The following is a 12650-nucleotide window of genomic DNA, read 5'->3' as shown; positions in this document are numbered from 1 at the left end:
TCGTTCATTCGTTCGTCCCGTCCTTTTCGGTTTACTTTCATTTCCTGGCCTTTTCCTTTTAATGATCTCTTCAGGTACCTCGATCGTCTCCTTGCTGACCCAAATTTTAAACTAGCACCCATACATGCTGCCGGCACCGCTGCAATATCATATGCCTCAATGTTCGTTTAGATCTGTCCCGTTCGGATCCTGTACTAAAATTTTCAATTTCCAAATGAAGTGGGACCTCTCAGTCGCCCTCTTCTTGCTCTTCTCTTTGCTCTGACCCATTTCAGTGCTGTCCCTAGTCTCGACACGCCCCTCCACACACATCCTTCTCGACTCTGACCCGTATTGTCTTTAAGTTCGACTTAGCATGTCAGACCACGACGACCTAGAGTGAGTGTCATTTCATTCTCCCTTCTCATGTCCATGTCCAAATGCTGGTTGCTCACGCTTTCCTCAAAGGTTCAACAGCGATGACGACGATCTCGCCACCTTCACTTTCCAAGGTGCAGCCCGACAAGGCGATCAGGACGAGCCTCGCCCATTTGATCTTGCGGATGTGCCTGCCTCAGTCGAGGCAGAAGATGCCTTGCCACAGAGCGACATCTTCGAGTGTCTCTTCATGAGCCAGGATAATTCGCGCCCTGCAGGCCGTACATGGGAACAGACCAAGGTACAGCCCATCAGCTTGTCCACCCTCGCAAGAACTTTCAAAAAGGGCGACAAAGCGACTGCAATCAATTTGCTCCATCGTCGTTCTGTTCTTCGCCTCGACGACGACTTTTACTATCCTAGCGACGACGAGATGTTGGCTTGGGACGCCTCCCAGCATTTTCTTGATTTCTGCCTCGTCGTAGGAGGCTCTGTTGGTTTGCACGCCTTGCTTCCGAACAAGGTGGTCGACCACACCTTCTCCATCGCCCTCAACCTTTGTCTTCCTACTCGTCTCTTTCGCCCCAAATTTGGCAAGTTAGGTTTTGATCCAACGGGCTGCATGATGGCTCTTGGAACCGGTCCTTCGTCTGAATTATGGCTGGCTTTTTGCCCTCGGGAGAACTTGGAAGACATCGACATTGCTAACGACGTCTCCCTTCTCAGCGAAAGACAGCACGGCGACACGAGGCTCTCATCGTCTCACTTTCGCATGGCCGTGATGTTCCTCGCTTACGCTCTCTCAAAAAACCCGTCTCTATCCATCTACGTTATGCATCACTATGGCACCGACGACGACCTCGCCGCATGGAGGATCAAGGACGTGTCGAACATATAGTGAGTGTAGGCTTTCTCGACATTTCCATTTGCTTTCTGTGACATCTGCCATATCCTTCCTTCTTCGTTCCCGTCATCCCATCCCCATGCCATGTATCTCCCAGACCCCACGTCAATAATTCCCGCCCATGGCATGTCATACCCGCAGTCGCAACGGTGGCGACGGGGAATCATGGCGGTTATGGGGGTTCCTAGGGTCAGCCTAGGGTCGATTTCAGCTTCACTTTCAAAACATTTCATGTATCAGATATGGCCTACTAGGACTCCCACTGTATATGGACCCCTTCGGTTCAATTTTCCAGATATCCCCATGCATCAGATGTGGGAGTCCCGGACTCCCACTGTGTGTGGACCCTCCACCCTTCATTAGTTGGAACACTGCTCATCCGTAGTGTACATGAGTGTGGCCTTCCAAGACTCCCACTATGTGGGGGGCATTGTTTATGACACACTCATCCCATTGTGTACATGAGTGTGGCCATCCAGGACTCCCACTGTGTGGGGGCATTGTTCATCACACACTCATCCCATAGTGTACATCAGTATGTTCCATTAATGAAACATAACCGAACATACACATCCCAATAGTGTACATGAGTGTGGTCTTCCAGGACTCCCACTATGAGTGGTGGATGGCCATTATGTCCTCATTCTGTGGTCCATCCACATGGGATGAGTGTGTGATGAACAATGCCCCCACACAGTGGGAGTCCTGGATGGCCACACTCATGTACACAATGGGATGAGTGTGTCATAAACAATGCCCCCCACATAGTGGGAGTCTTGGAAGGCCACACTCATGTACACTATGGATGAGTGTGTGATGAACAATGCCCCCACACAGTGGGAGTCTTGGAAGGCCAGTGCTAAACTGACCAACTGCTAACTGATTGAAGGGCCAACTCACTATGGGCCCAGTATATGTTGTGAGGGTAAGAGTATGTCACTGGGTGGGCTCCTTATATTCTGTGTGCCCAATGGATAGCAGTGGGCCTCCTATCTATATTTTTCATCGAAGAAAACTTTCTTTACAGATGGGCTCATAGTACAGTGCAAAGGCCATCTCTCGAGATTTTCGAGTAGGCCCGTGGATTCAGATGTAGCCAAATTACATTCGCCAATGGCATCTTGGTCAGCAAACATCAGATACAGCGGCAGATACAAATTGCAACATCAGCTGGCTACATAATTTTCATGATAGCGGGCGCATGCGCTCCCACATCATTGGCAGGTGTCCGCTGGCATTTAAATATGGCAAATTTGACATACCGGTGGCTACAACACGCAAGCTCTGCCGGCTGCATTATCTGCTGGGAGGGTATCTTTACATTGCCGGCAAGAGTCCACCGGAGTATGGAAATGGCATCCACATCAGGCACAATCATTAGCATAGTCGTGTTTATTAGCAGGAATCCCCGGCGAATGTGCATTATCCGCTGAGCAAATACAATTTTTAGCACACCCTGCGGTTCCCCAATGGTGTGTCGATGGGCCCACATCATGTCAGCACATCAAAGGGCCTGCTGTCGGTGTCCGCACTAGTAGAGTGAGCCCAACCCATGTCATGGGTAGTGAATGGGCCTGCTGGCGGTATGCAAAAAGATTAGTGGGCCCACATGGAGGGATGAACTAAGGGATGCGGGCCTACCCCTGAAATACAGCATAGTGGATGGAGCCCGATGCATCTGCCGAAAACGCAGGGGCCCAGCTACATCCAAGCATTTGTGCAGTGGGGCTCACACCATGTATGGCACTGTGAATGGGCCTACCGGCAGTATGCAAACAATGACGGTGGGCCCATCTGGAGGTCTGAACAAAGGGATGCAGGCCCACCCTAGAAGTAGAAAATAGTAGGGTGAGCCTGCTGTAACCTTGGAGGGTGCAGATAGGCCCAGCTGTATTGCGCTCTTTGTACGGTTGGGCTCACACCATGTAAGGCACTCCACGTGCAGGCTCATATCATGGTCTGATGGGGTGATGGGCCCAATCATTACAGTGGGTGACAGGGTGAGCCTGGGCAAATAGCTCGCTAGATTCCAACAGGCTCATATGTACCGCCATTGATACGAGGGGGCCCATGACATGCTGGAACAAGGTTTCAGGACCTGAATAACACCATCGCCAGGCGCCAGACACAATGTGGGCGCAGACAGGTGCTCCCATGTACGGTGACCATTGAGACCACATTGGTGCCGATTCCATGGTAAAAAACAACAAAGTAAACTATACATGAGTTCTATAGTACTAGCAAACATATGTACATTATTCTACATCACAAATTACATATTGGCATCATCAGCGGCCTTCATGACTACCGGCAAACAAGCAACCTCAGCTTGAGGTGTTGCCGGACCAGCAGCCAGTTCAACATTGGCCTCAGTGGAGGTACCAGAACGCATCGAGAGCAACTTGAAGGAGAGAATCACCTGGGCATTGATACTAGTCCAATGCAATGTGCCATAGCATGCGTGATAGTAGTTATTGACTCACAGTGTTTGCAACGTTCAAGTTGAGTTCCAACTTGCCAGTGAACATGATTATGTGTCGCACTTGAGCCTAAAGATGACCAGTTCAATAACTAATCTGGCTATTATCAAGATCATTGTGCAAGGTAGAACCGCTGTAGACATACTCTGAGCTGATCTAAGTAGTACTATATGATTGATGTATAATGAGACCATTTTGGCTGATTTGTGTCAGTTCTTGCTTGCCAAATGTGGTAACTTAATGCAAAGCCGTACTCAGTCAGTGCTTCAGCCTTAATTTCATCACACACCAAAAGACTGGCAACTCGATACTGCTTGTTCTTGTAGAGGTATCTAGAATAAATTATTTGTAACTACGTACAAAATATATACTGTTAAACTGTTATTCTATGTGTCCAATCCGAAACGGACTTGTCTGTTCTCTGTGCTGTGCTTACTAATCGACACCGCTCCGGCTATTCCCGGGTAAGTCAGTGTTCCCTACATTATTCATCTATGTATGTATTACTAATCCTTTTACTCTTCTGCTCGTACAGTCATCATGTATGGGCTGAGTCCAACAGTTCTTACTGCAAGAGATATTCAAATGCAAAGTGCACACTTCTCTCTCTGTTCTAGCTACTGATGTGTACCAAAAGACACAGTAACTTCGCCTCGTACTAGGAATCCTGGCTGCCACTTGCATTCTGTTCATGCCTACAGGATATACTTCACGCAGTGAGCTACTATACCATACTGCTCCTGATATCAATATTTTGTATTAATCATAGAGATGCATCAGTGATGCATCAGTGTTATATACAGTGACTCATACTGTCTGAAAATGTCATACTGGTGATTCCAAGTGCCAGAAATCAATTTCCAACAACACCGTTTAGGTCTAAGCAAATTTTGATAAAGGCTAATATCTAATATTAATACAGAAATGGAACAGTCAATACTTCGAGCAAATCTCTCTGAAAACCCTGGGCCTTTGCATCCAGCTTGGCCACACCACTGGCCTGAAATGTCCTAACCCTTGTCGCGCATTCAATGATGATTTTATTGTTGTCGACACCCACAGCATACACGAAGTATCTCTCGACTTCTGCAATTGTGCAACAGCCCAAAGCCATATACAACAGCTACTTCAAATATCGTGGTTTCCTTTGACAACATCAGATCCAAAAACTGCTGCAACATTCCGCGTTCTTGAACACTATCACCTACTCTCATTTGAGTCAAAAGTATCTGCCTTCGAGTTTTATAATGCGCTCAGCCGGATGTCCGATAACACTGGCTTACTTCCCATCAAGGTAAACTTAAATTTTAGGTGCCTTCAAAGTTAATCCAGCTTCCTACAGGATCGGTATGATTCGTTTACATGGATGATATGTGAGTGGTGCCACTTGAAGATGCTTAAGCGCTCAGGGTGAGGTCACAATCCCAGCGGTGTAGATGGGACAGTTGAGGGTGAATGTACTGTATTGTACCCAGCATGCCCACACCCAGGGAAGAATCTCCCAGCTGGTTGGAAAGATGCTCTTCAACAGTAAGTTTAAAGTGAGCTCCAGTCCGGAGGGGAATTTCTACTGATATAGGTACTGTTAGGTGGCTATATGGATTATTCCTCGCTATAGATGTGAACTTCCGCTTAAAACGCAAGGCTGTTTCAAGTGACAGTGTTGACCCAAGCCTGAGTCGCGGCTGGGGATATTTTGTCGAGGATAAAGCATATAAAGATTTCTTGCACAGTGGTGCGGACAGCATCCAGGAGGTTCGTGGTTTGAATTATTCTTTTTCATATATTAATGGTTAGATTTGCAGAAATCAATGTGTTCAAGTCACAATGCTGTAAACATGGCCGATACGAAATCTAACCGTGGACTCGCTACCACTGGTTTAGGTACTGTCGACTGTGCCCGCCATAACATGAAACTGCCCAATGCCGTTGGGGATCTTCAAAAGGGTGAAAGGTAAATTGTCATTTGCATCCAGCAGTTGGCAATCTAATGCACGCATGTAGATATATTAACATGGACTACTTGTTTTTCTCAGCACTACATCATACTGTACTCGACACTCTCAATGTATCCTACGACATCGCAGAAGGGAAGATGGTTCAGCAAAGCAACACTCTCCAACGGAGGATTGATACCTGGATGAAGATGCAGGAACTATACATGCCGTCGCTCGCTGCGCTACGTGTGAGCAAGAGTTCAGTATCTGGCAGCATGACTGCTGCACCAGAAGCAATCAAGCTCTGGCTGCCATCCCAGATCAGCAGGACCACACCTTGCAACAGCCGCCTCCAGGCCATCAAATGGAAGCTGCGGTATGCACAAGCTCACGATGCACTTCGCTCTCTGCATTCAAACTTACGTGCTCAGACTGCGATCCTCAAGTACAAGGACTGCAACCTCCATGGACAAGGAGCAAACACAAGGGCACGGAATACATTGAAAGCTGTTGAGGCGAGGATTGAGGCTGCTGCCAGGACTTAGAAGTATGCGCATAAAGCCCTTGTGGTCCTTTTACCGCGAGTGAATCAGACTGGGTGACACTCATCACTGCGACCACTAGACCGAGCTGACGTCCACTCGATGACGGACTTATTATGGGGAGAAACAGAGGGAACGAGAAAGTTGTCGTAGATTTGGAATATGCGGGGAACAGCTGCCAACAAGATAGACAAGGACAGTGCCTCGGAAAGTAGGTGGCTCTTTATTTCATGGCTTCCTAGTCAGACTCACGGACAAGCAGACCTGCGAATAGAATGGTGCAAAGCCAGGGCACGGGCGATGCGCTGGACAGAAGAGGTGGAATTGGTGAACATCAGTAAAGTCCAATTTTCTCACAGAGGTCACAAACTTCGGGTCTTGTGACAGTAAATCACAGAGCCCCACAGTTTGCGCAGGTTCACAGTACACAGTGATACAGCGACTCCAGTCCAAATCCACCCACAGACTCGGATTTCAATGTATGATACTATGGCCTTCAAGTTGCAAAAACTCACAAGTCTCACACAGTACTAGTACCAAGCACAGTGTATCAATAGCTATAGTATTACTAGTATACTCGTACTGGCGCAAAAGTAGCAATACAATTTCTCAACTTAAGTTCGAGTTCATTTGAGCATACAACACATAGTAACATTCATGGTAGTAACGAAGGACAGCATAAAACAACTATTAAACACTACAAAAAATAAATCAATCAAGCTGAATCATGGGGGTCCGATCATGCAAGATATCCAATGTCGTTCCTGTAAAGAGTTAGAAACCGATATGAGCACAGAGAGCACATCACACCCACCACATGAACATGATCCACCTTGTGCATGAGCGAGACGACTAGGAGGGACAGACCAACCATACGTATTGCAGATAACCCTCATACATCCCAGGCCAAGGTCTGTGTCATCTAGTCTCTTCTCAGCGGCTTCTGCTCAGAATTTCAGCAGGCTTGCAAACACCTCATTTTCTTGCATTACACATTCTGCGAGTACCTTCTGAGCCCTGTAAACATTGCACTTGGCTCTCACGAGATTCATCATGATCCTTGCCTCAGATTCAGTAGGTTCCTGGTCAGACTATGTTGAAAAGCAAGTTGTACGATAATGATGGACGACATGAATGACTCACCATTGCATTCACAGCTTCAAGAACTTCATATAGGTTGCATATGCCGCTATCATGGTTGTCATTATGATGTCGATCATGAGAGTGAGGGCTAGTGTGGGTAGAAGAAGCACTCGCTGATAGTGATTGCAGAGTACTAAGATCAAACTTGAGCGGCGAGGATAACATGATGCGGAAAGACTGACTCATGGAAATTGCCGAACTACAGTGTGTATCCTCTTTCTCCGCAATCATCATTCTCTGCGAGCATGCTGCCAACTCATTGCCCTTCATGCGGGAAGGAATTCAGGGATCATACTTCCGTTGCTCGACATATGAGCCAACCACGGTCTGGATGCAACACGTGGCTACAAGACTTAATCCAGCTTCACTCCACCCTTCCACCTAGTGAGGATTCGGCAGATGATCCTATGGCAGCAGACAACATCAGTGAACCTCATGAGTCTTACCATGAACAAGTTGAAGGAGAGTACTTTGACGGAGGTGGAAATTGGAGCAAGGACTGTGAGGCTGAAGTAACCGACTATTTTCCTGAACCCCCGCTAGCCTTTGAGGAGGGCTATACATTTCTGAGTTTGTTCGACACCGATGAAAATAGCATCCATTGCAAAATGAACCTATACTATCCATTCAGCAGTTGGAAGGAATGGGAGGTTGCAGCATGGCTTCTGCATTTGGGCCTGAGCATGGGCAAGATAGATTCGTTCCTGTCGCTGGAGATGGTAAGTTTCTTAATTTCAAACACATTAAGGCAGCTTATTTCAGGGAGCACTTAGATAAAAGATTTGCATTTATCATTCCGCTCAGCTAAAGAGTTACGAGGTCGAGCTGAAATGCTACCAGGTGGTCCACATTGGAAATCACAAGTAATATGTACATCCCATTCCACCAAGACGCCGGTTATTCTCTACTGGCGAGATCCGCTTGAGTGCATCGCCAGTATTTTCAACCATCCTTTATTTCACAACCGTCTAGACCTCACTCCTTGCAAAGTGTATTCCACATCGCAGAAACTGTCTCAGGTATATACTGAGTGGATGACAGGGCAACATGCTTGGGACATGCAGGTGCGTATTATATCCCTCTCGAGGTCATCAGCTCATGTATTCTTGAAGTCGGCGCTACCTCACGGTGCAACTCTCCTTGGTGTCATTCTATCCTCAGACAAGACATGTATCACCACATTGACAGGCGATCGTGTTGCCCATCCGCTACTTATCAGCCTCACCAATATTCACATGAATACGCGATTGAAATCATCTTCGAACACTTTCCTCCTCACTGCCCTGCTACCGGTCCCAAAATTCGTTCATAAGAACAAACGGATGAAGGGCGTATTGCAGGATTGGCTCGTTCATCAGTGCTTGGATATCATACTAGAACCCTTGAAATCGGCTGCTCAACTGGGCGTCATGATGTCAGATCCGATCAGATGCAGCCATTACTGCTTCACTCCACTTGCTAGCTACATCGCCAATACTCCGGAAGCGATGATGCTGGCATGCATTGGCGGAAAGACATCTCCAGTGACCATGGCCATGTACAAACAGTTCGGAGATGCCTTTCACCATGAACCCCAGACAAAATCAACAACTCTTGCACAGCTGGATATTGTACACTCACATGCTGATCCACATAACCTCGAGGCATTCTTTCATGAAGCGCAGAAGTTCCGCCTGAATGGCGTTGAGAAACCATTCTGGAGTGACTGGCCACTAGCCGAACCCTCCCATTTCTTCACACCTGAATCGCTACACCACATTCACAAGCAGTTTTACGACCATGATGCCCAATGGATTATCATTGCTGTGGGAGAGTCTGAGTTAGATTTTCAGTTCTTGGTTTTACAGCCTACTACAATTTACCGGCATTTTCATGGAGGCATATCAAAGCTGAAACAAGTTACTGGTTGCTGTCATCGTGACATTCAGCGATCGATCATTGCACTCAGCGCAGATGCAATGCCTCCTGGTATCATGACTTCTGTACGCGCACTCATGCATTTCCATTATCTTGTGCAATCGCCATGCATTGACGATGATAATCTTGCCCGCATCTCGGCTGCATTGGATGAGTTCCATGCAAATAAGCATGCAATCATCACTGCTGGGGTTCGCCGGGGAAAAGGCAATACAACCATCGACAACTGGTACATACCCAAACTCGAGCTAATGCAGAACATCGTTCCTAGCATCCGTAGCTCTGGTGTTATAAGTCAATGGTCTGCCGATGCCATGGAACATGCACACATCATGGAAGTCAAGAACCCTGCAAGATCAACCAACAACAATAGTTATGATCCGCAAATATGTCGTTATCTTGACCGCGCTGGCAAGTGTAATAGGTTTGATCTTGCCATCGGTCTTTTGGACAGCAAGCTGAGTGTTGAGGATCTGGAAGTTGTCTGAGAGGAACACAAAGGTGATGACATTGACGAGGACGCGGATGTGGAGATCGTTGCTGTGGAGATTCCATCCAGGGCTCAGCGACCCGATCAGCCGCGTCCTATCACAGATTATTTCACAATCGCCAAAATGCTACAGCACAAAAAGGCAGGATCGATACCCATCCCACTATGCTCTTTCGTTGTTGGGCGCACTGCACTCCATCTCGCATATGATCCTTCTATTAGGAATATTGGTGTCGATGAAGTTGCCATCATGTTCAACCTGCCAGACCTTCGCCCAGCTCTCGCTGATTTCCTTCACCGCAAGGAGACTTCTGAACATCGTCTTCATGCAATCAGTGGTCCTCGAAGAGCTGGACCTGAAGCTGAACTCCCATTTGATAAGCTTCAAGTCTGGTTCAGAATATGTTTACAAGAAACGGAATTTCACGACGCCCATGAAATTCGCCCAGCTCAAACGTTAAACTGTGCACCACCTAGTGGGCCCTGGACTTCGGGCTGTTATGACACCGTCATTATCCAGACCAATGCAGGGCAGTCATGGCCTACTTGTGGTCTTTCAGGTGCGCTTTCTGTCTCATTGTTAGTGGATATACTAAAAAATGAGCGCTGCAGGTCACTCGGTAGCCCAACTCAGACTTCTCATATGGCCTATTGGCAAAAGTGGTACGCCATGGTCTTGGGAAGATCAGTTCATCACCTATTTGCAATGATTTGATATCTCTAACGAATGCAATCCGACTACTCAGCTACATGTGCTGAGAAGATCGAAGCGCTCTAATGGCAGTTGGATGGGGGACATCATTCCAGTTTCTCAGCTGAGATCACCTGTCCATCTTGTCCCCCGCTTCGGCGCAACTGCGGACACATGTTTTACTGCCTATAACAGCATGGAGCATGCATCTGAGTTTTGGCTAAACTATTTTTGGGACAAAAATAGCTTTTTTGCGCTGTCAGCTTAATTCATACCTGTTAAGCAACACTTTCATGCAATAAAATTATCAGTACCCACATAGAGACAGTAGTACCTGTGTTGAAATGAGCCCTTTGTCCTCCCTTGCACGCAGTCATGTCACCAGCTTGGCAACACGGAAAAACTGTAGATTATGGGATGAAGCTCTCATCACTGATGTCGGCACCCATGATTAATGATGTGCCTACACTGGACAAACTCACCGCTCTCGAACTTAATCACTTAATCTTGCATGAACTGTCACCAAAAGATGATGCAAAAATTAGTTATGTGTTGTCGCAGATTTTTAGTTCATTTACCTTCCAACTCCCAGATGTCACAGAGCTACAGGTCCCATTACATAAATTTCACTATCGGGACGACAGACTTCACAGAAAGTTTGCCACCACACGCGAAAATGACCTGGCTCATCTGTATGACAAAGATGAATGCCGGTGGAACTGGCCGCTTCCGAAATCGCACCACGATAATGTCGAGCAGTGGCTGCTCCCTAGTGATGGGAGTCTTGGAGATTGGCAGGAGGAGAGCGCCATGGCAGATGTGGAGTCTGGAAGCAGAGGTGATGGCGGTTCATCTTTGGAGGAAGTACCTCCCTCTGGGTCACAGCCAGAAGATGCCGACTTGGACTCGGATACACCCTCACCACCGTTTGAGGGAGTTTTTGCGATGTTCCTCACTGTTTAACGTTTTGCACTCGCCCAGAAGGTGCCAAGGATTGTACAGGAGACCAACCCAGTCCCACGCCTGTGGAGTGCAGGAAACTCTACACGCCCTGTGAAAGATGAAGAAGTTTCACAAAAGCCTGACCTTGCATTATTGGATGATGTTAAAGCTCGATGGGACACAATCAAGGCGGTTTGCGAGCTGACATCACGACCATACTCAGCTATGGGCACAATAGGAAATACGCTGGACAACAAGGTGTTCCTTCTCTTCAGACGACAGCCTTGGAGACGGTTCGTTTTACTCATGTCCGTGACCAAAGAGTATCGCGAACTTTGAGTTCATATGTACGACCACTCAGGTGCCGTTGTAACGCCTCCAATTAACATCGACACTCACCCAAACAATTTCTTACACATCTTTTCATGCCTTGTCTTTGGTAAACTTGAGTGCCTGGGGTATGACCCCTCGATTGTCATCCTTACAAAAACACTGCGACCTGCCCAGCTTGAATGTGCATCGACTTTTCTCCGCCCCAGCATAAACAGGTCACCCACACCAGACACGATGGAGGGTGTCGTCGAGAGCATCCCCCCCCCTCCCACGAGATGGGAGACATATCTGAGAGCATGACCCCCCTCCCCCAGATTGGTGACACACCTGAGAGCACCCCCCAAAGCAATCCCATGCTTGATGTCGACATCCCCGATGATTCTCATCCTGTGCGTCAGCTAAATATCCCCGATGATCCTCTTCGTCTTCCTCTTCCTGCTCCCATCGGTCGAATCCTTGTCAACGATCACACGTACGACATCCTTGAAGTCATATTTTCTAGTCAAGGGCTTGTTGGTCGTGGTACCGTTTGTTATTTGGCGTGGAGGGGTGACAAAGAATATATCATCAAAGATCACTGGGTTCTTGGCAGTAAAGTGGACACCTTGAATGAAGTCAAGATGCTGCAGGCAATGAAAGATGTCCGTGGTGTTCCACAGCTCATCGATCACTGGCTTGTCGAGATCAAGCCTGGGAAGGTTAATCAAACGGGGCTTTATCGTTACAAGCTGTTGAACAGCCTTCAAGATGCCGTCCGCACACATGTTCGTTTGGTGTTAAAGCCTCACGCACAACCATTATATATGTTCTGGACGAAGGCAGAGTTGTTGGGCGCTATTCGGGATATCATCAGCAGTAAGTATATATTCAATACCCCTCCCTCTTCTACATTCAACTGACCCAATCTTACAGTT

General features: G+C 47.4%; 5 protein-coding genes across 5 annotated transcripts; all 5 read left to right on the top strand.

Moving 5' to 3' along the window:
* Positions 1-355: 355 nt before the first annotated feature.
* Positions 356-1255, top strand: F5891DRAFT_1198161 (uncharacterized protein; the record flags this gene model as incomplete). The annotated part of the gene is made up of 2 exons (XM_041368591.1): positions 356-378; positions 448-1255. The coding sequence occupies 2 exons, from the start codon at positions 356-358 to the stop codon at positions 1253-1255; spliced, it is 831 nt and encodes a 276-aa protein (XP_041217733.1).
* Positions 1256-5103: 3848 nt separating this feature from the next.
* F5891DRAFT_1198160 (uncharacterized protein) lies at positions 5104-6223 on the top strand (the record flags this gene model as incomplete). Its single annotated transcript, XM_041368590.1, has 5 exons — positions 5104-5114; positions 5170-5271; positions 5331-5496; positions 5547-5695; positions 5746-6223. The coding sequence occupies 5 exons, from the start codon at positions 5104-5106 to the stop codon at positions 6221-6223; spliced, it is 906 nt and encodes a 301-aa protein (XP_041217732.1).
* Positions 6224-7674: 1451 nt separating this feature from the next.
* Positions 7675-10480, top strand: F5891DRAFT_1198159 (uncharacterized protein; the record flags this gene model as incomplete). Its single annotated transcript, XM_041368589.1, has 5 exons — positions 7675-8082; positions 8137-8427; positions 8476-9721; positions 9782-10330; positions 10383-10480. 5 exons carry the CDS (start codon positions 7675-7677, stop codon positions 10478-10480), a joined length of 2592 nt encoding a protein of 863 aa, XP_041217731.1.
* Positions 10481-10836: 356 nt separating this feature from the next.
* On the top strand, positions 10837-11742 carry F5891DRAFT_1198158 (uncharacterized protein; the record flags this gene model as incomplete). Its single annotated transcript, XM_041368588.1, has 2 exons — positions 10837-11397; positions 11443-11742. The coding sequence occupies 2 exons, from the start codon at positions 10837-10839 to the stop codon at positions 11740-11742; spliced, it is 861 nt and encodes a 286-aa protein (XP_041217730.1).
* A 6-nt stretch (positions 11743-11748) lies between these two features.
* Positions 11749-12635, top strand: F5891DRAFT_964895 (uncharacterized protein; the record flags this gene model as incomplete). Its single annotated transcript, XM_041376124.1, has 2 exons — positions 11749-11877; positions 12135-12635. 2 exons carry the CDS (start codon positions 11749-11751, stop codon positions 12633-12635), a joined length of 630 nt encoding a protein of 209 aa, XP_041217729.1.
* Between the last annotated feature and the right edge of the window lie 15 nt (positions 12636-12650).

The sequence above is a fragment of the Suillus fuscotomentosus genome (assembly GCF_016647785.1).
Source record: "Suillus fuscotomentosus strain FC203 chromosome Unknown F5891scaffold_143, whole genome shotgun sequence".
NCBI lineage: Eukaryota > Fungi > Basidiomycota > Agaricomycetes > Boletales > Suillaceae > Suillus > Suillus fuscotomentosus.
The sequence above is the reverse complement of the archived record's forward strand: the minus strand, read 5'-3'. Positions and strand labels throughout refer to the sequence as shown.